Consider the following 24,838-nt stretch of genomic DNA (forward strand, 5'->3'; position numbering starts at 1 on the left):
GCGCAGTTAGGAGATCAACTGATCTTTATGCTGCTCTAATTCCTCAGTGGTTTTTGAAAGCAGAGAAAACGAGAGGAAAACAGGAAATTGTGACTTGACTGAAACTGAAAACAGATGACAACTAGGTTTTCTTATATGCTAGCTTTAAACATATATTATAATTTATAGTATTCTCTAAGAGATAAAAATGGAATTCAAAATATTCTTACAAGGTGAGATATTCCTGCTCACATATAGGGGTATATTAAATTAATGTCAGATCCTCTCCGACATGTCAGTATTAAATAGCAGGCCGTTTCCGCACGTTTCCCCTCCCATTCTGACCATTCATTTCCGCCCTCTCTTATGGGTGAAAATGAATGGTCGAAATGGACCGTTTTCGACTGCGGTGGGGTCAGAAACACATGGATTCCGCTCATACATGTGTTTTTTGACTTGTCAGAATTTCTGACATGGCGGAAAAACAGCACTTCAATTGAATATTGAAGTGTCGGAAAGTTACAATTATCAGTGAAAAAATCCATCTTTCCGCCCTGTCGGAACTTCTGGCTGCAATTGCCTATACCCCATAGACCATAGGTCTGCAAACTCGGTCCTCATTACCCCACACAGTGCATGTTCTGCAGGTCTCCTCACAGAATCACAAGTGAAATAATTAACTCCACCTGCGGACCTTTTAAAATGTGTCTGTGAGTCATTAATACACCTGTGCACCTGCTGGGTTACCTGCAAAACACGCACTGTGTGGGGTAATGAGGACCGAGTTTGCAGACCTATGCCATAGATCATAGGTTCTCAAACTCGGTCCTCAGGACCCCACACGGTGCATGTTTTGCAGGTCTCCTCACAGAATCACAAGTGACATAATTAACTCCACCTGTGGACCTTTTAAAATGTGTCAGTGATTAATTAATACACCTGTGCACCTGCTGGGTTACCTGCAAAACATGCACTGTGTGGGGTCCTGAGGACCGAGTTTGAGAACCACTGCCATAGATGGTTCTAAGTAAAATGGCTTTTTTTGTGACTATCACTTCCACCTTTCCCTTTTTGAGTTATCATTTATGTGCTTAACAGTTAGTTTTCAGTAAAAATAATAATTAATTTTAAGTAATAATAAAACACAAATACACAGAGCCGTAACTAGTTGTGTGCGGAGTGGGCACCGCACATATCGCTGCAGGGTAGGAGGCACTGTTGGCAGAACCTGTCAATTATCTTTTAATTACTTTCACTTGAAGCTTCCCCCCTTTTTGAAGACCAGCATCTCCTGACTACCCCTGTCTCCTACCCAGACCACTTCTGTCACTAATACCTATACAGCATATATGAACTCAACTTGAGATTTCTTTGTTATTCAGTCACACTGTCCTTTATTAAATTTCAAAATGCTGACATACCTGGTATTCAAACCCATCGCCTGTGGCATTGCAGTCAGACAATTTATTAATTGAGCTATCTGCCCTTTTCATAGAGAGCTAGAGAATTCTAAGTTAGAGAATTCTAACTATTTGAAGCTTACCTTGTACTTTGTGAAAATGAAAAAAGAGGAGAACCAGAATGTGGTTACTTAGTTAGGCGCACTGAAACAATTTTTTACAAATTATGGAACTGAATAAAACTTAGCTTTTAATGCTTGTTCTTTCTAAAAGTAGAGCCCCATTTTCTGGGGGATACACAGCAAAACTTAGAGGTTAAAAAAATTGAACACATACAGACAAATAAGTGAAAAAGATAGAAATAATGTGCAAATAGATTTAAAAAGCGGTACTTCCACTCATTACTCCTGCCAGGTGTATGATTGAATATATTAATAAAGCCTCTGAGATTTTATAGTGTGTTGTATGGCCTGATCCCCTAACTCTGTTGTGCTCTTTTAAACATATTTTATTATAAAACTGTATATGCAATATACAAAAATCATGAAAGTATCAGACCAAAAACCCAATCAGATACAAAGACAAACTTTGGGATACCAACATGACTAAAATAACATGGTAATAAGAATAATAATTGGGTGATTACACACAACAGAGGAAATGGGTGAATAGTACAACTCACAAAAATCATTTAACTTCCCTAGAAAGGAGGGCGGCCTAGCGTCAAGGTCTCTAAATTATACCAGGATGTCAGGTGTATTGCGGTACGGAGAGTATCCTTCCTACGCAAGGAGAAAGTGTGTATAAACGGTAACCATATACCGAAGAATCTTTCCGCATTGTGTTCCTTATTAATAGAGGTTTCCAACCAGTCCATATGAAATAGGTGTTCTATCCTAGGCATAAGTAGGGTCAAAGACAAGGTGCCCGAGGAGACCCACTGCGACAAGATCGTTTTCTTAGCAGGAGACATGGGCACTGTAAGAAAGACTTTAGGTCTGGGTGTGCACTGGCTCCTCCCTCTATGCCCCTCCTACAACTTAAATTAGTTGATTAGTGGCAATATTTGCATACTGTATCATGTATGACATTATATTGTTAAACAATGTTGGAAATATGACACAAATAATTTATAAGTTTAGGGTGGTCACAGAATGCTATTGTTAATGGCAACACCATGCACAATGATTTTTCACATAAATCATTCAGAGAACTGGGAACAGGCAGGCCATGTTTGTTCCCTTAACACTATCAGGGCTTTTCCATCAAGACTGTTGCTGACATATGTAATTACTTTATTACCCCTAATTTCGGAGGGTGTCAGTAGCGGTCTAGTAATGCTTTCTATGTGCTTTCTTTCTACACCATTGCAAATAACAATAACGGAGCGTGGCAAGCCGCTGAAACGCCAACGAACAGGTGGTTACAATCTCTAAACAGTTGTCAATGAAAATACAACTGCACATGTGTTGCGAGCTGACCACTGGCATTTCATGTAAACCAGTGATTATTATATGCGCAATACAGTACGTGTAGGGCAACTGCCTTTCACTACTACATTTTGTTCCCCATTATGTCAGAATGATCTGATGTAAAAGGACCTTATATTGTGCAAACTATACAAGTGATGTGGGTAGATAATAAGATATAATTCAACAATTATCACACTCATATAAGAATCGGTCGGTATATTCTTTACATGGTTCTTATTGAAACATAGTTGTGGCAACACTAGGAATTTGCACCTGTTGCTCTTCATTTAAAAGAGCACAACAGAGTTAGGGGATCAGGCCATACAACACACTATAAAATCTCAGAGGCTTTATTAATATATTCAATCATATACCTGGCAGGAGTAATGAGTGGAAGTACCGCTTTTTAAATCTATTTGCACATTATTTCTATCTTTTTCACTTATTTGTCTGTATGTGTTCAATTTTTTTAACCTCTAAGTTTTGCTGTGTATCCCCCGGAAAATGGGGCTCTACTTTTAGAAAGAACAAGCATTAAAAGCTAAGTTTTATTCAGTTCCATAATTTGTCAAAAATTGTTTCAGTGCACCTAAGCAACCACATTCTGGTTCTCCTCTTTTTTTCTGGTTCAAATTACGGTTGCAATAGGGCTGCACCACCATACAGTAAGGTCTACTATTAGTATTATGATACCAATTTGGGGTCCAATACGAAAGACATGACTCAATAAGTCTATCAATATTTTTAAGTGTGCAGATATAACTCTCTTTCCTATCCAAAACTTTGTGAAAATGATCAGCATTGTGGCTGAGTAGATTTATGTAGGGTGTGGCGCAAGGAATTGGATGTGTGGCTGCACACTACATAGATCCGCTCAATTGCAATGCTGATTTTTTTTTTTTTACAAAGTACCAGTAGCTTCATATAGTGTTCATAGATTTTATGTAGGATCAAAAAAAAGATTTTAAACCTACCGGTAAATGTTTTTCTCGTAGTCCGTAGAGGATGCTGGGGACTCCGTAAGGACCATGGGGATAGACGGGCTCCGCAGGAGACATGGGCACTGTAAGAAAGACTTTAGGTCTGGGTGTGCACTGGCTCCTCCCTCTATGCCCCTCCTCTAGACCTCAGTTAGAGAAACTGTGCCCAGAGGAGATGGACAGTACGATGAAAGGATTTTTGTTAATCCAAGGGCAAGATTCATACCAGCCACACCAATCACACCGTATAACTTGTGTATCAAGTAAACAGTTAACAGTATGAAAAAATAACGTAGCATCAGTCCAACCTGATGGAACTATAACATAACCCTTATGTAAGCAAAACTATATACAAGTCTCGCAGAAGTAGTCCGCACTTGCGACGGGCGCCCAGCATCCTCTACGGACTACGAGAAAAAGATTTACCGGTAGGTTTAAAATCTTATTTTCTCTAACGTCCTAGAGGATGCTGGGGACTCTGTAAGGACCATGGGGATTATAGCAAAGCTCCCAAACGGGCGGGAGAGTGCGGATGACTCTGCAGCACCGATTGAGCAAACAGGAGGTCCTCCTCAGCCAGGGTATCAAACTTATAGAACTTTGCAAAGGTGTTTGACCCCGACCAAGTAGCAGCTTGGCACAGCTGTAGTGCCGAGACCCCTCGGGCAGCCGCCCAAGACGAGCCCACCTTCCTAGTGGAATGGGCCTTAACCGATTTCGGTAACGGCAAACCTGCCGTAGAATGCGCCTGCTGAATCGTGTTACAGATCCAGCGAGCAATAGTCTGCTTTGAAGCAGGGCCGCCAACGTTGTTGGCTGCATACAGGACAAACAGTGCTTCTGTTTTTCTGATCCCAACCGTTCTGGCCACGTAAATTTTCAAAGCCCTGACCACATCCAGGGACTCGGAATCCTCCAAGTCACGTGTAGCCACAGGCACGACAATAGGTTGCTTCATATGAAAGGATGAGACCACCTTAGGTAGGAATTGAGGACTGGTCCGCAATTCCACTCTATCCATACGGAAAACCAGATAGGGGCTTTTAGCCGCCAATTCCGAAACTCGCCTAGCCGAAGCCAAGGCTAACAACATGACCACCTTCCAAGTGAGATATTTCAACTCCACTGATTTAAGTGGTTCAAACCAATGTGACTTAAGGAAACTTAACACCACGTTAAGGTCCTAAGGCGCCACCGGAGGTACAAAAGGAGGCTGAATATGCAGTACTCCCTTCACAAAAGTCTGTACTTCAGGTAAAGAGGCCAATTCCTTTTGAAAGAAAATGGATAAGGCCGAAATCTGAACTTTAATGGAGCCTAATTTTAGGTCCAAATTCACTCCAGATTGTAGGAAGTGAAGAAAACGGCCTAGATGGAATTCTTCCGTAGGAGCATTCCTGGCCTCACACCAAGAAACATATTTACGCCATATTCGGTGATAATGTTTAGATGTCACGTCCTTCCTAGCCTTTATCAGTGTAGGAATGACCTCATCCGGAATTCCTTTTTCCGCTAGGATCCGGCGTTCAACCGCCATGCCGTCAAACGCAGCAGCGGTAAGTCTTGGAACAGACATGACCCCTGTTGTAACAGGTCCTGTCGTAGAGGAAGAGGCCACGGATCTTCTGTGAGCATTTCCAGCAGATCCGGATACCAGGTCCTTCTTGGCCAATCTGGAACAATGAGAATTGTTCTCACTCCTCTTTTTCTTATTATTCTCAATACCTTGGATATGAGAGGAAGAGGAGGAAACACATAAACCGACTGGAACACCCACGGTGTCACCAGGGCGTCTACTGCTACCGCCTGAGGATCTTTTGATCTGGCGCAATACCTCTGTAGCTTTTTGTTGAGACGGGATGCCATCATGTCTATCTGGGGCAGTCCCCACTGACTTGCAATCTGTGCGAAGACTTCCCGATGAAGTCCCCACTCCCCTGGATGCAGGTCATGTCTACTGAGGAAGTCTGCTTCCCAGTTGTCCACTCCCGGAATGAACACAGCTGACAGCGCGCTTACATGATTTTCCGCCCAGCGAAGAATCTTGGTGGCTTCCGCCATTGCCACCCTGCTCCTTGTGCCGTCTTGGCGGTTTACATGAGCTACTGCGGTGATGTTGTCTGACTGGATCAGAACTGGTTGGTCGCAAAGTAAGTTCTCCGCCTGCCGTAGGGCGTTGTATATGGCCCTCAGTTCCACGATGTTGATGTGAAGACAAGTCTCTTGACTTGTCCAGAGTCCTTGGAAGTTTCTTCCTCTTGTGACTGCTCCCCACCCTCTGAGGCTCGCGTCCGTGGTCACCAGGATCCAATCCTGAATGCCGAACCTGCGTCCTTCCAAAAGGTGAGCACTCTGCAGCCACCACAGGAGAGGTACCCTGGCCCTGGGGGACAGGGTGATCCACTGATGAATTTGTAGATGTGATCCGGACCACTTGTCCAATAGGTCCCATTGGAAGGTCCTTGCATGGAACCTGCCGAAGGGAATGGCCTCGTATGTTGCCACCATTTTTCCCAGGACTTGAGTGCAATGATGCACAGACACATGTTTTGGCTTCAATAGGTTCTTGACTAGAATCATGAGTTCCTGAGCCTTTTCTATCGGGAGAAAAACCTTTTTCTGGTCTGTGTCCAGAACCATGCCCAAGAAGCTCAGACGAGTCGTAGGAACCAGCTGCGACTTCGGGATATTGAGAATCCAGCCGTGTTGCTGTAACACTTTCACTGAAAGTGACACACTGTTCAGTAACTTCTCTCGTGATCTCGCTTTTATGAGGAGATCGTCCAAGTACGGGATAATTGTGACACCCTGCTTGCGCAGGAGCACCATAATTTCCACCATAACCTTTGTGAAAATCCTCGGGGCCGTGGAAAGCCCAAACGGCAACGTCTGAAATTGGTAATGACAATCCTGTACCGCAAATCTCAGGTACGCCTGATGAGGTGGATATATGGGAACATGAAGGTATGCATCCTTTATGTCCAGGGATACCATAAAATCCCCCCCTTCCAGGCTGGCGATGACCGCTCTGAGCGATTCCATTTTGAACTTGAACCGTTTTAAGTATAGGTTCAGGGATTTTAAATTCAATATGGGTCTGACCGAACCGTCCGGTTTCGGAACTACAAACAGGGTGGAGTAGTATCCCTTCCCTCTCTGAAGTAGGGGAACTTCGACCACCACTTGTTGAAGACACAATTTGTGAATAGCATTTAACACTATCTCCCCTTCCAGTGGAGAAGTCGGTAGAGCCTATTTTAAAAATCGGCGAGGAGGCACCTCTTCAAATTCCAGCTTGTATCCCTGAGAAACAATTTCTATGGCCCAGGGATCCACCTGTGAGTGAACCCAGATGTGGCTGAAAAGTCGAAGACGTGACCCCACTGGGGCGGACTCCCCCAGCGAAGCCCCAGCGTCATGCGGTGGATTTTGCAGAGGCCGGGGAGGATTTCTGTTCCTGGGAACTAGCTGTGCTGTGCAGCTTTTTACCTCTGCCCTTACCTCTGGCAAGAAAGGACGATCCACGCACTCTTTTGCTTTTATGTGAACGAAAGGACTGCATTTGATAATGTGGCGCTTTCTTAGGTTGTGAGGGAACATAAGGCAAAAAATTCGATTTACCTGCCGTAGCTGTGGAGACCAGGTCCGAGAGACCTTCCCCAAACAATTCCTCCCCCTTGTAAGGTAAAACCTCCATATGTCTTTTTGAGTCGGCATCACCTGTCCACTGCCGAGTCCAGAGGACTCGTCTAGCAGAGATTGACATAGCGTTTATTCTGGAACCCAGTAAACTAATGTCTCTTTGAGCATCCCTCATATATAAGACGGCATCCTTTATATGGCCTAGGGTCAATAAAATGGTATCCTTATCTAGGGTTTCAATCTCCGCTGATAAGGAATCTGTCCATGCTGCAACCGCGCTACAAACCCAGGCCGACGCAATTGCTGGTCTGAGTAAAGTACCAGAATGTGTGTAAATGGATTTCAAGGTAATCTCCTGCTTGCGGTCTGCAGGATCCTTGAGGGTAGCCGTATCTTGTGATGGCAGCGCTATTTTTTTTGACAAGCGTGTCAACGCTTTGTCCACCTTAGGGGATGATTCCCACTGTACCCTGTCCGTTGGCGGGAAAGGATACGCCATAAGAATCCGTTTGGGAATCTGCAGTTTTTTTGTCTGGAGATTCCCAAGCTTTTTCACATATTTCGTTCAACTCATGTGCGGAGGGAAAAGTTACCTCAGGCTTTTTTCCCTTATACATGTGTACCCCGTGTCAGGGACAGGGGGTTCCTCTGTGATATGCAAAACTTCTTTTATTGCAATAATCATATATCGAATACATTTTGCCACTTTCGGCTGTAACTTTACATCATCGTAGTCGACACTGGAGTCCGAATCCGTGTCGGTATCAGTGTCTGCTATTTGGGATAGTGGGCGCTTCTGAGACCCTGAAGGTCCCGGCGACATAGGGACAGACACGGGTTCACTCCCTGACTGTTCCTTAGCCTCAGCTTTGTCTAATCTCTTGTGCAATTAGTTCACACTAGCACTTAAAACATTCCACATATCCACCCAGTCAGGTGTCTGCACCGCCGACGGAGACCTCACATTCATACGCTCCCCCTCCTCTCTAGGTGAGCCTTCTACCTCAGACATGTCGACACGCGTACCGACACACCCCACACACACAGGGAACCTCTTATCTGAAGACAGTTTCCCCACCAGGCCCTTTGGAGAGACAGAGAGAGAGTATGCCAGCACACACCCCAGCGCGCTGTATGACCCAGGACAAAAACACAATAATATTATGTTTACCCAGATAGCGCTGTTTACATATACAATATGCGCCAATTTTGTGCCACCCCCCCTCTTCTTTAAAACCCTCTGTCTACCGTGGTATAAGCATGGGAGAGTCCGGGGAGCTTCCTCTCAGCGGTGCTGTGGAGAAAAAATGGTGCTGTGAGTGCTGAGGGAGAAGCCCCGCCCCCTCGGCGGCGGGCTTCTGTCCCGCTGAAAATCTCAAAATTTGGCGGGGGCTCTTATATATGTACAGTGCCCAGCTGTACATATACCTATTTTTGCCAAAAGAGGCCTACATGCTGCCCAGGGCACCCCCCCCCCCCCCCGCGCCCTGCACCCTTACAGTGACTGCCGTGTGTGAGGTGTATGTGAGCAATGTCGCACAGCTGCAGTGCTGTGCGTTACCTCAGTGAAGATCATGAAGTCTTCTGCCGCCTCTGAAGTCTTCTTTTCTTGTCATACTCACCCGGCTTCTATCTTCCAGCTCTGCGAGTGGGACGGCGGCGCGGCTCTTGGACGGACGGCGAGGGTGGGACCTGCGTACCAATCCCTCTGGAGCTAATGGTGTCCAGTAGCCTAAGAAGCAGAGCCTTGAAACTCACAGAAGTAGGTCTGCTTCTTTCCCCTCAGTCCCTCGATGCAGGGAGTCTGTTGCCAGCAGGCTCCCTGAAAATAAAAAACCTAACAAATATACTTTCTGAAATATAGATTTGCACCTGGCGCTGTCACTCACCAAAGTGAATGCAGCTGAACTCTGAGGGATGATCCCAACCCCTCCAAAAACGAATATGCAAACAAAATGAGACAGCGCTACCCACTTTGGTTTTTCACTTTTTTATATATATATGTAAAGATGTTCACAAAAATACAAATACAAACATAAAGATACCGGCCAGTATCACACTAATAAATATAATTGAAATTTAATCATAAAATATATGTACCAATTGATTCAAGATCTATCCTAAAAAAGCTTACACTCCAATTGATATTATATCATTTAATACTAGCATTGATATTGTATTAATAATGATTCATGCATAAAAAATGCCCTAACAGTATGATAAGAAGGAGTATCCAGACTTATAATATAAAGTGCAAAAGATGGAAAGTACTGTATTGAAAGTCCAGGGAATTAGCACAATGGATTAGTAAGCACCAGTAAGCAAGCATGCATTCCTTTTATCCAAGCAGCCTTCTAATCATCCATATTTAAGGGATATATGGCAGAGTTAGTATTATTATGTAGCCACACAAAGTTATTTCAGCCCAAATGGATGAAGCAGAAATGATATAAATGATTTCCTGTAAGACTGCAAAGACTGGCAGCCCAATTGCCAAAGGATAGAAGCAGAATTAGTAAAATAGGTTAACCCACATCTTGCATTGATCCAGGATTAGAGCACATTTAGCCAAAGCACTCAACATAGATTATATCCTTTCTGGCTGTACAAGCTAGCAGCATATGATTCAAAGGGTAACCAAAACTTTAAAACACTCATTCCCCTGTGCACTGGGGTATGAATGAAAACAGTTCACCGGCCGGTCAGTGGAGGTTGTGAGCCACACACCCGGTATTGCAGGGGGTGAAAGAGATTCTCTTAACTCACAACACCTGTCGTTGTCCCTCACAAACGCGTTTCTCCGCCTCAGGGTCCGTTTTCAGCGGCTTCATCAGTGTCCGACCTCCACTGACCGGCCGGTGAACTGTTTTCATTCATACCCCAGTGCACAGGGGAATGAGTGTTTTAAAGTACCGGGTGTGTGGCTCACAACCTCCACTGACCGGCCGGTGAACTGTTTTCATTCATACCCCAGTGCACAGGGGAATGAGTGTTTTAAAGTTTTGGTTACCCTTTGAATCATATGCTGCTAGCTTGTACAGCCAGAAAGTATATAATCTATGTTGAGTGCTTTGGCTAAATGTGCTCTAATCCTGGATCAATGCAAGATGTGGGTTAACCTATTTTACTAATTCTGCTTCTATCCTTTGGCAATTGGGCTGCCAGTCTTTGCAGTCTTACAGGAAATCATTTATATCATTTCTGCTTCATCCATTTGGGCTGAAAGAACTTTGTGTGGCTACATAATAATACTAACTGCCATATATCCCTTAAATAGGGATGATTAGAAGGCTGCTTGGATAAAAGGAATGCATGCTTGCTTACTGGTGCTTACTAATCCATTGTGCTAATTCCCTGGACTTTCAATACAGTACTTTCCATCTTTTGCACTTTATATTATAAGTCTGGATACTCCTTCTTATCATACTGTTAGGGCATTTTTTATGCATGAATCATTATTAGTACAATATCAATGCTAGTATTAAATGATATAATATCAATTTGAGTGTAAGCTTTTTTAGGATAGATCTTGAATCAATTGGTACATATATTTTATGATTAAATTTCAATTATATTTATTAGTGTGATACTGGCCGGTATCTTTATGTTTGTATTTGTATTTTTGTGAACATCTTTACATATATATAAAAAAGTGAAAAACCAAAGTGGGTAGCGCTGTCTCATTTTGTTTAAATATACTTTCTGTCAGGAAGCTCAGGAGAGCTCCCTGAAGTGCACCCATCTCCTCTGGGCACAGTATCAAACTGAGGTCTAGAGGAGGGGCATAGAGGGAGGAGCCAGTGCACACCCAGACCTAAAGTATTTCTTAAAGTGCCCATGTCTCCTGCGGAGCCCGTCTATCCCCATGGTCCTTACGGAGTCCCCAGCATCCTCTAGGACGTTAGAGAAAAGCTCAATGAGTATGGTGTTTGATTAGAATTCAACAAGTTATATGGGCATGGCAGTATATTGAAATGTGTTATATAATAAAGGGTATTGTAACTGAATAACAACAACTCTCAAGTTAAGTGCATGAATGTGGTACAAAGAGCATTTGTGTAAAAATCCATCTTGTTGCAGTGGTCTATAAATGTCCCTTATGTCCCTATTGAAAACAATAGGTGGGGTGAAAAAAATGGGGGGGGGGGGGGGGGGCGCAATTCTCTCTCTGGCACAAAGCACCAAAAAGTCTAGTTACAGCTCTGCAAATTCAGTACATGCATCATAAACTCACATGCAATAAAAGATCCAGGCCCCCCAAAGTCACTGTATGTCAGAACCATGAAATATGCTCATTTTGCCTGTACACTGCAATCTGATCTAATATGAAAAATGTTACTTATTCCATAGAGGTTATATAAGGACTACACATAGAGATTTCGCTGGTAAGGTTTTTTTTTCTCACGCAGGAATGCAGAGATGACGGGTGGCGTGGACTTCCACAGTCACTGTACGGTTAGTTAGAGAATGGAAATCACTGTTAAGGGAAGCAGTAATGGCTAAATCACTGTATTGGGTGTGCTGGTATTAGTGGTTACTAAGAGCAAATTTAGCAGCTGGAAGACTGATCGAGACAATGGGGATGATTCTGAGGTGGGAGCAAAGTAAAGAAAAAAAGCAAGTTACTTTGCACCGGGACACACTATGGAGGTGATTCAGAGATGGACACTAATTGCAATACTGCTGTGTCTTTGTACGTAGCAGCAATGCTAATATATGCTAATGTAGCAGGAGCTGTCTGATGGTAAAAGACGCCTACTGCTGGCATCGCAGATCTGAGTGCTGTGTCCAAAGATGCAGCATTGGATCACTGATGTTTGCAGCATCGGCCATCTGAGTAAGCCTAAGGCTTCTCAGATTGGCAGCCTCATATGCGCTAATTAGGCCAATGAATCTGTGTTGGAAGAGGCAGTTCCAGAAAACGGGAATGACACATTTTCGGGAATGCTGCGCCACCTCCTCCCCACTCCCCAAACATGCGCAGTCCACCCAATATCATAGCTGGTTTTGCATACAACTTTGAATTAAACCCTATGTTACAATGCAAGGGATGCAAATACATTGATTGTTTTTGCATGCAGGGTAAATACTGACTGGCTTACCATGTAGTCCACAAAAACTAGACAGTTATTTTTACACTCCAATTCAGATTTCAGTTTGGACACACCCCTCTCTATCTCTATGGTAAAGAACAGCCAGATAGTTGTTTTTTTCCCCCTCTACAATGTGTCGGGAAACAGAGCATTGCTCCGCCTCCCCAACACCCATCCCCAGTTGCTGATTGGCCCGCAGCCCATTCCATAGTAAAGCAGGGATGACCATCAGTGGTAGAAACCATTGATGTTTCCCTAACAGATGGTTTTGTATCATCAATGTTATCTATCAATGGAACCATCGATGGATAACCCACCGATGGCCATCCCTAATCAGAATCAGACCCATGAATCTGACTGCCAGGTCTGGGGTCAGGAAAGTTAAATTGACTGAAGCTTCTGTGGGATTATTTCACCTTAATCTAAATTAACACATCTAAGGGGGTGATTCTCTTAGGCCTGAGGTACGGTAGTAACATTAACTGTTTTGTTTCTTTGCAAATTACAGCAATGATAGAATTGCTAATTTTTTCTTTCAGCCCTTGCGTCTTTTGAATCCCACCCACCTAGAAACTTGCATCTTTTGAATCCCACCCACCTAGAATTTGAAAAGGTTGAACCTGATTAACTTTTCTACCTTCTCTGACAATGTCATCTTTAACAGCCATTATGCAGTTATGCTGATACTAAGCCTGTCACTACATAGTTTATAGTATGCTTTTGCCGAGTTACTGCACAAGTCACGGTTTAAGTATAACCAATAACCCTTAGAGCAGTGGTTCCCAAACTGTGTGCCGTGGCACCCTGGGGTGCAGCGGGACACTTGCAGGGGTGCCTCAGGTTGGTGGTCAAGGACCAATTCAAACTATTTATTGTCAATTTAATAGGCAAAACCAGTGCTGATGGCTTCCAGTTATAAAATATGTGGACAAACAGAAGCAAATCTTGTCCCTCACCACATAACTGACCCTAAGGATGACATATAAACATAATTTACTTAATCTAATATTTTTTTCTAAATTTCTCAATAAGAAACTTGTGGCCTAGGGGTGCCGTGAAAAAAAATCTGACACTCCAGGGTGCCGTGACTCACAAAAGTTTGGGAACCACTGCCTTAGAGGGTTGCAATTTCTTTCATTATTACCAATGTGTACACTGACATCTAGTCTCAATACGCCACGTACCATGAGATGCCTGGTGTGAGTGAGCTGCCAGGTTCCGTGCAACTCTGTAGGGCGTCTTTTCTTTGTGACTCGGAAGCAGGAGGAGACTGTGCTGATCTACGTGATATATGACACCTGTATACTGTGTGTGACTGAGTCTGTACACGGAGCAGAACAGAACTTGCATTGGGAATAAAGCTGCAGCTGCTACATTGTAACACTTTGTGTACAGATTCAGAGACTCAGTCGCTCACAGACATACAAGTGTCAATATATATGAAATTAATCAGCACAGTCGCCTGGTGCACCCTAGTCACAATGCATTGTGACTAAGATGCATTTTCGGCCAAATAGATGACTGACGCTAGAAGATTCTCATGCAGCCTGGCGTGCCAAGACCAGCAAAGATGTATGAGAACATAAATGTATATGTTCTTTTATATATGGCATAAAAACTCTTAAAGCACAGCACTTACCTTACTCTATTGTAGAACCAATGCAAGCAAATAATGAAATATAACACAAGTTAGAAAATGCCTTTCTATGCATGCAGCACTGTGATTACTCATAAAAGACGGATGAGGTTTAGAGGCAATAAACGATGTTTCATCTCTTATGAAAAGAGAAATTAGAGACATTACTATTGTAGTTGAAGACATTGATAATGCTTGTTACATATGCCATGCAGTATTTGCTCACAATACAAAGATGTACTGGACATTCATGAAGTAATGACAGATGTTTGTAGGTGGCAGCAAGTGTCTACTTTATATTTCTATCAATTCTGTGTACAGTAACATTTTACACAGAAGTACTTTCAACGCACATTTTGCAAACAGCCATGTATACACAGACGGCTCTCAAACAGACTGAAGCCGTAAATTATTAGAACTGTCTGGATTCTCACATCATAGCTAAACCATCCACTTTTCTAGTTGAGAACAAGATATACACACATAAGGCCTCATTTAGAGTTGGGACTATTTTACTCTCTGAACACAACATTTTTGTGGGTTTGTTGATTCACTCACACACTGAAGCTACAGGCATCTCAATAACAGTGAGAGTCACTGAGAGGCCAACAGTTTCTGAGGTGTGGTGCTGCGACTATGTCATTGTAACCCCCTCACCCATGCATTTCAATGCTGCGCCATCAAACCTCTGGGCCGTCCACTTCACTAACACCTTGCGGTATATTTACTAAAGTGCAGGTTTTTAGAAGTAGAGATGTTGCATATAGCAACCAATCAGATTACCGTCTAGAAGGTGCTAGATAAATAATAAGTAGAATCTGATTGGTTTCTATGGGCTACATCTCCACTTTAGTAAATATACTCTAGGGTTCCAGTACCTACAGAAGATGCAACTTTAAAAAGAATATATGGGACTGCATCAAAATCCCAAAAGGTTGCATCTCCGTTGGGTGTGCTAATGCACACTTACATGAACACTCCTTTTATGGTACTCCTATTACACTTGCCTGACCCATTCTGCCTCTTCAGGTGTAAGGGCTCTAAGATATGCACAAATCTAAATTCATGTACATTTCAGTGTGCATACAAGTTATGCACATGTGTGAGACCCCTATAATTCATGTACATCCAACTGTAAATGAGGCCCATATTGTACAGACAGGAGTGTGAAAGTGTCACATTTTATAACATAACATTTTCTCATAATTATAATGCCAACATATTGCAATGACTTCCAGATGCGCATGCAGACATTGTGTGTGTGTTTATTATTGCTACTAGTAACAGCTAAAGATGATGTGCAAATGATACATACAGGCAGTTCCAGCAATTTACAAGTGCATATACATAAATAGTGATAGCATCTAAAAGGACCTGAAGAGTGCATCACATCAAGCGTCTGCCCTTTGCCCAGAAGATTGTGCAGGAATATATAAAAGGGGGGAGCAAACTAAAGTTAACTGTTTAAAATAAAAAAGTTCTCTAGATGAAGAGAAAGGCGAACCTACAGATTCTGGCTGAATTGAAGAGATTGTGAAGAGCTAGACATACAGTACTGATCTTTTTATTCACATAGAAATAACAGGGCAATCTAAGGGATGCAGTTAATATCCCGCCTGTTGGGATCCCGGTGTTCAGGAAACCGACAGTCGGTGAAACGCAGCTTGTTAGAATCCTGGTTATTCCACCTCGGTTGGTGGGTCCACGCCACCAACCGAGTGGAAATATAAAATGTTGCGAGCGAAGTGTGCCACCGGGCCCGAAGCGTGGAGGGTGTAGTGAGCCCGTGAGGTGACTCGCTGCCAGGATGAAGACAGATGGGATGCCTCTGTCGGTATAGTGACAGCCAGCATCCTGTCTGCCGGGATATCATATGTAGTCCCAGTCTAAGATCACGGTGAGTATACAAACTGAAGAAGGGGGTGAGGTCTGTGTTAGCCAATACCCAGTTTGTATTGTATAGTAGGCAACAAATATCCCTGATTGGAGTCGTTTTCATAGAGACCATTAGACTGAGAGCTGCATTGATATGCACTGAATAGCGATCACCAGAATGTGCCCTGCATTACATAATGGTAACCAGAAGGATGCTGTATCGTAATCTAATCACTAGAATGTACGTTATATTTGTATTTTGGGTGCTAGATTGCTCTCAGTGTTGCATATTGGTCATAGAATGAGATGGGGTTTTTGTATTAAATTATAGCTCTGAAATAACCATTTTTCATATACTTAATTGGTTGCGTAAACCTACTGTAGGTAAACACAAACAAACCCCACAGTGTTCTTGCCACACAAAGCACCCTACAAAAGTATGCATGATTTTGATCCTTATGAATTGACATCTCTGCTGTTCTGATAACATTGTGGGGTATATTTACTAAGGTCCCGATTTTGACCGAGATGCCGTTTTTTCATCAAAGTGTCATCTCGGTAATTTACTAAGCAATAATCACGGCAGTGATGAGGGCATTCGTAATTTTTTGGAAGTCCAACAAAAAAAATACAAATGAATACACCATCGGTCAAAACGCGGCTGTTTAAGTATGAATCTCGGTAATTTACTAAGAAGTGCAAAGCAAAAAAAAAACAAACACTGCCGTGAAAAATTACAACTCGTAAAAAAGTGCTAAAAAAAAACAGACCTGCTTTTTTAATCCGTGATTGTATAGGCATGCAGGGATCCATGAGATCCGTGCATGTATATCAGTGGGAAGGGGTGGGAAAGTGGTTATTTTCTTAAAAAAAATTGCGTGGGGTCCCCCCTCCTAAGCATAACCAGCCTCGGGCTCTTTGAGCCGATCCTGGTTGCAGAAATACGGGGAAAAAATTGACAGGGGTTCCCCCATATTTAAGCAACCAGCATCGGGCTCTGCGCCTGGTCCTGGTTCCAAAAATACGGGGGACAAAAAGAGTAGGGGTCCCCCGTATTTTTAAAACCAGCACCGGGCTCCACTAGCTGGACAGATAATGCCACAGCCGGGGGTCACTTTTATATAGTGCCCTGCGGCCGTGGCATCAAATATCCAACTAGTCACCCCTGGCCGGGGTACCCTGGGGGAGTGGGGACCCCTTCAATCAAGGGGTCCCCCCCCCCAGCCACCCAAGGGCCAGGGGTGAAGCCCGAGGCTGTCCCCCCCATCCAATTGGCTGCGGATGGGGGGCTGATAGCCTTTTGTGAAAATGAAAATATATTGTTTTTAGTAGCAGTACTACAAGGCCCAGCAAGCCTCCCCCGCATGCTGGTACTTGGAGAACCACAAGTACCAGCATGCGGCGGAAAAACGGGCCCGCTGGTACCTGTAGTACTACTACTAAAAAAATACCCCAAAAAAGACAATACACACACACCTTGAAAGTAAAGTTTTATTACATGCATCCACACAAACATACATACATACTTACCTTATGTTCACACGAGGGTCGGTCCTCTTCTCCAGTAGAATCCATGGGGTACCTGTTGAATAAATTCTACTCACCAGATCCAGGGTCCCAGGCTCCTCGTAGCATCCATTTGTAATCCACGTACTTTAATAAAATAAAAAAACGGAGAGCCGAGCCACGCACTGAAAGGGGACCCATGTTTGCACATGGGCCCCCTTTCCCCGAATGCCAGAAACCCACTCTGACTGATGTCTAAGTGGGTTTCTTCAGCCAATCAGGGAGCGCTACGTTGTAGCACCCTCCTGATCGGCTGTGTGCTCCTGTACTGTCTGACAGGCAGCACACGGCAGTGTTACAATGTAGCGCCTATGCGCTCCATTGTAACCAATGGTGGGAACTTTGTGGTCAGCGGTGAGGTCACTTTCGGTCAACCGCTGACTACAAAGTTCCCACCATTGGTTACAATGGAGCGCATAGGCGCTACATTGTAACACTGCCGTGTGCTGCCTGTCAGACAGTACAGGAGCACACAGCCGATCAGGAGGGTGCTACAACGTGGCGCTCCCTGATTGGCTGAAGAAACCCACTTAGACATCAGTCAGAGTGGGTTTCTGGCATTCGGGGAAAGGGGGCCCATGTGCAAACATGGGTCCCCTTTCAGTGCGTGGCTCGGCTTTCCGTTTTTTTATTTTATTCAAGTACGTGGATTACAAATGGATGCTACGAGGAGCCTGGGACCCTGGATCTGGTGAGTAGAATTTATTCAACAGGTACCCCATGGATTCTACTGGAGAAGAGGACCGACCCTCGTGTGAACATAAGGTAAGTATGTATGTATGTTTGTGTGGATGTATGTAATAAATCTTTACTTTCAAGGTGTGTGTGTCTTGTCTTTTTTTGGGTATTTTTTTAGTAGTAGTACTACAGGTACCAGCGGGCCCGTTTTTCCGTCGCATGCTGGTACTTGTGGTTCTCCAAGTACCAGCATGCGGGGGAGGCTTGCTGGGCCTTGTAGTACTGCTACTAAAAACAATATCTTTTCATTTTCACAAAAGGCTATCAGCCCCCCATCCGCAGCCAATTGGATGGGGGGGGGACAGCCTCGGGCTTCACCCCTGGCCCTTGGGTGGCTGGGGGGGGGACCCCTTGATTGAAGGGGTCCCCACTCCCCCAGGGTACCCTGGCCAGGGGTGACTAGTTGGATTTTTGATGCCACGGCCGCAGGGCACTATATAAAAGTGACCCCCGGCTGTGGCATTATCTGTCCAGCTAGTGGAGCCCGGTGCTGGTTTTAGAAATACGGGGGACCCCTACTCTTTTTGTCCCCCGTATTTTTGGAACCAGGACCAGGCGCAGAGCCCGATGCTGGTTGCTTAAATATGGGGGAACCCCTGTCATTTTCCCCCCCATATTTCTGCAACCTGGGTCGGCTCAAAGAGCCCGAGGCTGGTTATGCTTAGGAGGGGGAACCCCACGCATTTTTTTTCTCAGTTTTACAGTGTTTATTTAAAAAAAAAAAAAAAAAATGAACCCCAGCACGGATCACACAGATCCGGCCGAGATTCATTGTGATAAAGTCGGCAGTGTTTTGCTAATCACTGCCGTAAAAAACGGGAAATAAACACGAATGACATCGACATCGGAACAAATGAAAAATCCGAATACGGCAGCTTAGTAAATTAGGCGTAATAAATTCAAAAAGTTGCAGTTTTACACTTTCGATGTCATTCGTGATTGAACTTTGACCTTTTTCCGAAAATTACGAATGTTAGTAAATATACCCCATTGTTGTAAGAAATGCAGCTGTATCAGGAAGTATCCCATTGTTAAAAGCAAATGTGCAGGGAGCATGAATCAAATTACATATGAGGTCCTGAATTGCAGTACCAGCATCCTAGATAATATATTCCACAGCAATGACTTATCTACATGAAGCCTGATGCCAAGTACAACTTATGCCAATTTGCGAAGCATAGATTGCACAAACTTTGCAGTGCGCATGCTTAGAAAGAGACTGCACCATATGCAAATGTAGCCCGAGAACAGCAAGTGCACGTTCAAGCAGCCACAGACTGTTCATCAGGCCACTGAATCCTCCAGGACAATCAGGCCGCAAATAAAAAAAAAAGAACACCCTCCTAGAAGAAGACAATCATGTGCTGAAAACAATTGGTCTCTTCCCAAATATCACTAAGGAGGTGGGATGTGAGTTACTAAACTTTAAATAGTTAAGTCTATATTTTGGGGGGGAGATCTACAAGCTCCAGCTTGCCTTGGAATCCAAAGCCAACTGGACCTTACAGGCAGGGTAAACATCAGGACGACCGGCAATCGTGCCGATGGTCAGGGTGATTTCCCTTTACCCCAGGCCATCAGAGATTGCTGGTACACATTACATGATTTAATGAACAACGTAATGATCTCTTGTTCTGTCCTTTCTTAATACGCGTAGCCGCACACACGATATCATTTGACTGACCATGCAGCACAGTCAGTCAAACGATCTAGTATGTCATCACGATGTCGATGATTTGTCGTTCCAATAATACAAATCATCCCGATATTGTCCTAGTGTGTACCCGGCCTAAAAAATAAAGCAAAATAATCTCACCCCATTAAAACAAATCCTTCCATATGCCCTTGTTCATCACTTTACTGTAACTCACCTAATTCCTTAAGCAGGATTCTCTTCTGTCTTGCAGCTTGGCAATCCATTTTGGAATAGAAAACAAAACATGTGGCACACTGATGTCAGACTCACTGCCTTTCAGACAAATCAATACAGGGCACCTACACTCTGATTATTCAGAATGTGGGAAAGCTGATCTGTATTGGTTAGTAGTGGGATCTCAAAACTGCTGGCAATGAGCTACACAGATACAATATAGCCAATGTACACATCAATGCATCTTTATGGCTCATTGTGAATAATGGTAAGACCCTACATGGTGATGATGATTACCGGTGTATCAATAACATGATGATATGCTTAACTGCATAAACTCATGCTTCACTCATAGATACACATTAGGGGAAAAAAAATTGGGTTGGGTCATGGTAATGATGTTCCAGACTCCAGTTCCAATGCTCTGCTCTGAAAAGAGCAGAGCGGGGTCTTATTTTTGCCAGACTGGTATGCTCAGAACAGGCTTCTGGACTTTTGAGAGCAGAGCGGGGGAGCCTTGCAGAGGGGTGGAGCAGGGCCTCACCCCGTGTAGTTTACCACTGGATTGATGATTAACTTATGTGTGAAGAACTAGTTTATGTTTGCGTGGAATAGCTTAAAATTATTTTTTATTTGGAAGGCATAACAAACGGAACGCAGGGCTGAACAAAGTGAACAGAGAACATATCTACCAGTATTAAACAATACACATACAACAACAAATAATACATAATTATACAACATAAAATTATACAATGACCAATAAACCACAAATTAAGTTTAAGTAGAACATAAAATTGCTAATTCAGCTAGAAAAGATGGTGAGCATCATTGACAAGTAGGAACTGTGTGAGGTGGTCCAGTGCTCAGGAGCATGGGCTCGAGAAACAGGGCTGCTGAGGCAGGAGTGCAGTGGTACAAAGGAAAACACAAGGGAAGAGGGCCCTGCTCATATGAGCTTACATCCTAGAGGGAAGGAGCTGACACAAATAGGGTGGAACAAAGTAGGGAGTAGAGGTAGTAGCAAAGGCAGATGAGTCACTGTGGCTTGAGTGATGGTGTGAGTGTTTAGGGCAAGTTTGATAACTTGGAAACTAGTGGCTAATCTAATAGAACATGGTGAGTGCCACAGGTCAAGAGTAGCACAGGCAAAATCCTGGAGGCAATCATTGTGGTAGTGAGGCGGCAATTATTGGCAGAGCAGCGGGTGTGAAATGGTATGTACAGTAGGTAGAAATGAGATTAGAGATGCAGGAGTGACTGAGAACTTTGCAGATCAGTATGATGAGTTGGAACTTGATTCTGAGAGAGACAGGGAGCCAGTGTAGCGATTGTCATAGAGGTTCAGCTGAGGTAGAGCTGCGATATAGGAAAATAAGGTGGATTGGGGCATTTAAAATAGACTGAAGAAGGACGAGGTGGGATTTTGGGAAGCCCAGACAGAAGAAGGTTACATAAATTGAGACAAGAGATAATGAGGGAGTGAATTAAATTTTTTGTTGTTTCTAAGGGGAGAAATGGCCTGATCCTGGATATGTTGCAGAGGTAGAAGTGGTAGGAATAGGAGAAAGGAATTTAATACAGAGAGTGAAGGAGTGGGAGGAGTTTAGGTTGATCCCCAGGCATCAGACTGAGTGAAAGTGGAGAGCGTATTGCCTTAAACGGATAGGATGCAGAGAGGAAGTGAGTGGAATTGGGAGGGAGAAGACAATGATGTAAGCTTTAGACATACTACATTTAGAGAGAGCTGGGACATCTAGGATGCAACGTCTAAAAGACAACTGGAAATATGATACAGGAAAAATTGGGAGAAGTCAGGCAAGGAGAAATATACATATATTTGGCAGTCGTTAGCATACAGATGATATTGCAGGCCAAAAAAGCTAATGAGATCACCAAGGGAGGAGGTGTAGAGGGAGAAGAGTAGAGATCCAAGAACAGGTCCTTGTGGGGCTCATATCAGTAAGGGAGGGAGGGGAGGAGCAGTTAGGAGTAGATACAGAAAAGGAACGGTTGGTTAGGTAGAAGGTAAATCAGGAGAGGAAAGTATCATAGAGGCTGATGGTATTGAGGGTTTACAAAAGAGGGTAGTCAACAGTATCTAAGGCAGCAGAGAGGTTGAGAAAGATAAGAACAGAATGTTGACCCTTAGACAATGAGAAAAATATAAAAGTTTAATAACAACAAAATAAGGCTTAAAGATTTGACTTAATGTCTTTATTTTTTCAATAGGTGCATTGTAGTTTTGTTTAAAAGTTCAACTTAGTATACAGTATATAATACATTACTGTGTAATAAATGTAAAATAAGTGCTAGGATATTGCTTACTTAAAATTAGCTTTATGCTTTGGTTTAATTTTTTATTTCTGCTGGTAGTGGGTGTCAAAAACACAAAGGTCTTGGATTTTTCATTCTCTCTTTACTTCCATGACTCACGTGAAAACCGTAACACAGCATTTTGTGCCTACAGAGCCTTGTGTGTCTTATACAACACTTGTGGCTAATTTACCACAGATTAGAATTTGTATCTTTAACTATTGGTCTCTTCTGCACAATATAACCATAGTAGCAGTGGATGCAGCTACTACAAGGTCTACAGCTGAATGGAGCCCTCCTGCCCCATGAGAGGTTCATGGAGAAATCCAAACTCTTACTATGGGGCCCATAAATATCTAGTTATGCCTCTTACACTAAACCTTTTTAATGAATCAATTTTACGCCTATTCTTAATAATGTCTTTGTTCTTCATTATTCTTTTATTTGTTTTAATATGTGCTCTTACAGGATATTATCACACCTTAGGGGGTCATTCCGACCTGATCGCTAGCAGGCTACTTTTTGCACGGCTGCGATCAGGTAGTCGCCACCTAGAGGGGAGGGGGGATTAGCTGTGCAGGGCTGCGATCCGCTGTGCAGAAACTGCAGAAGCAAAAACTTTGTGCAGACTCTGCACAGCTCAAGACTTACTCACCCACTGCGATGATTCTTCCTGGAGCTGACGTCAGGATCTCTCCCTGCATTCGACTGGACACGCCTGCGTTTTCTTCAGCACTCCCAGAAAACGGTCAGTTGCCACCCTCGGCCGGCCTTTTCCTGTCAATCTTCTTGGTTTCGCCGCTGCAAACACTTTCTTAATTATTCTCGTTGCTGCCCGGCGATGGGCGTCGCCAGGCAGCGACGCACCTGCGCATTGCTGCCCACGCGCATGCGCAGTTTTGACCCTGTTCGCACGGCTGCGAAAAACTGCAGCATGTGAACGGGTCGGAATGACCCTCTTAATTCAGTATTATATCACTTTAATGCAGTGGTGGCCAATTCGGGGCTCTCGAGCCGCATGCGTCTTCTTCCTCCGCATGCGGCTCGGAACTCGAGTCCTGCCTTCCACTGCCTCCCGCTACCCGACTGCAGTGCCCGGCGCCGGCACGAGAGCCAATCGGAGCTAGCGGACCAGCAGCCAATCAGGAGTCTTAGCTGCCGGTCCGAAGGCTCTGATTGGCTCACGGACCTGCCTAATTGGAGACAATGCAGCCAGAGACTTAGGGGCAGGAGAGGCGCACGCCTCACAAACAGCAGAGCAGCAGCGCGGTGAGCAGCACGGGGGGGGGGGGGGGGGAGAGCACACTGTGGGGACATGCTTATCTGGCACTGAGGGCATATCTGGCACTGGGGGGTAATGCATATCTGGCACTGGGGGCCAGTGACGTGCGGTGGGGTGAGGCAGGTGAGGCAGAGCCTTTCCTGTCATACTAACGTTTGTGCCAGAGCATTGACTGTATGAAGTATATGAAAAATACAAAGAATATGTTTGAAATATCTTCTTTGCATTATTCTAATAATTTCTCTAGAGGATGCTGGGGACTCCAAAAGGACCATGGGGTATAGACGGGATCGCAGGAGACATGGGCACACTATAAGACTTTGAATGGGTGTGAACTGGCTCCTCCCTCTATGCCCCTCCTCCAGACCTCAGTTAGATTCTGTGCCCAGAGAGACTGGACACACACTAGGGGAGCTCTCCTGAGTTTCTCTGGAAAGACTTTATGTTTTTTATTTTCAGGGAGACCTGCTGGCTACAGGCTCTCTGCTGCGTGGGAGTGAGGGGAGAGAAGTCAGACCTACTTCTTCTGAGTTAAAGGCTCTGCTTCTTAGGCTACTGGACACCATTAGCTCCAGAGGGTTCGATCACTTGGTGCGCCTAGCTGCTTGTTCCCGGAGCCGCGCCGTCAACCCCCTCACAGCAGCCAGAAGAAGCCGGGTGAGTATATAGAAGAACAGAAGACTTCAGTAACGGCAGAAGACTTCAGTAACGGAGGTACAGAGCAGCGGTCGCGCTGCGCGCCATGCTCCCACACATATTTCCAACAGCACTTACAGGGTGCAGGGCGCAGGGGGGGGGGGCGCCCTGGGCAGCATGTTACTGAGGGTCAGACTGGCTAAAAAAGATATGTTATAAGTGCCTAGGCACTAAATATAAGCTCCCGCCAGTATAAAGATTCAAAATTGAGCGGGACTACAGCGCGACGAGGTGGGGGCGTGGCTTAGCCCTCACAGCTTACCAGCGCCATTTTCTCTCTTCACAGACTTGCA

The 24,838-nt window shown here is 44.2% G+C and overlaps 1 protein-coding gene across 4 annotated transcripts in view; it reads right to left on the bottom strand.

The window, feature by feature from the left end:
• RELN (reelin) overlaps positions 1–24,838 on the bottom strand; it is an 856,893-nt gene that overhangs the window by 2,751 nt on the left and 829,304 nt on the right. For 2 of the 4 annotated variants that reach the window (XM_063927012.1, XM_063927011.1), the window contains exon 64: positions 14,206–14,341. The exons of the other annotated variants lie outside the window; for them this stretch is intronic. In XM_063927012.1, coding sequence (XP_063783082.1) covers positions 14,212–14,341 — 130 coding nt within the window. In that variant the 3' untranslated portion in view covers positions 14,206–14,211. The remainder of the gene's footprint in view (positions 1–14,205; positions 14,342–24,838) is intronic. 4 annotated transcript variants of the gene reach the window in all.

This window comes from Pseudophryne corroboree, chromosome 6, assembly GCF_028390025.1.
Source record: "Pseudophryne corroboree isolate aPseCor3 chromosome 6, aPseCor3.hap2, whole genome shotgun sequence".
NCBI lineage: Eukaryota > Metazoa > Chordata > Amphibia > Anura > Myobatrachidae > Pseudophryne > Pseudophryne corroboree.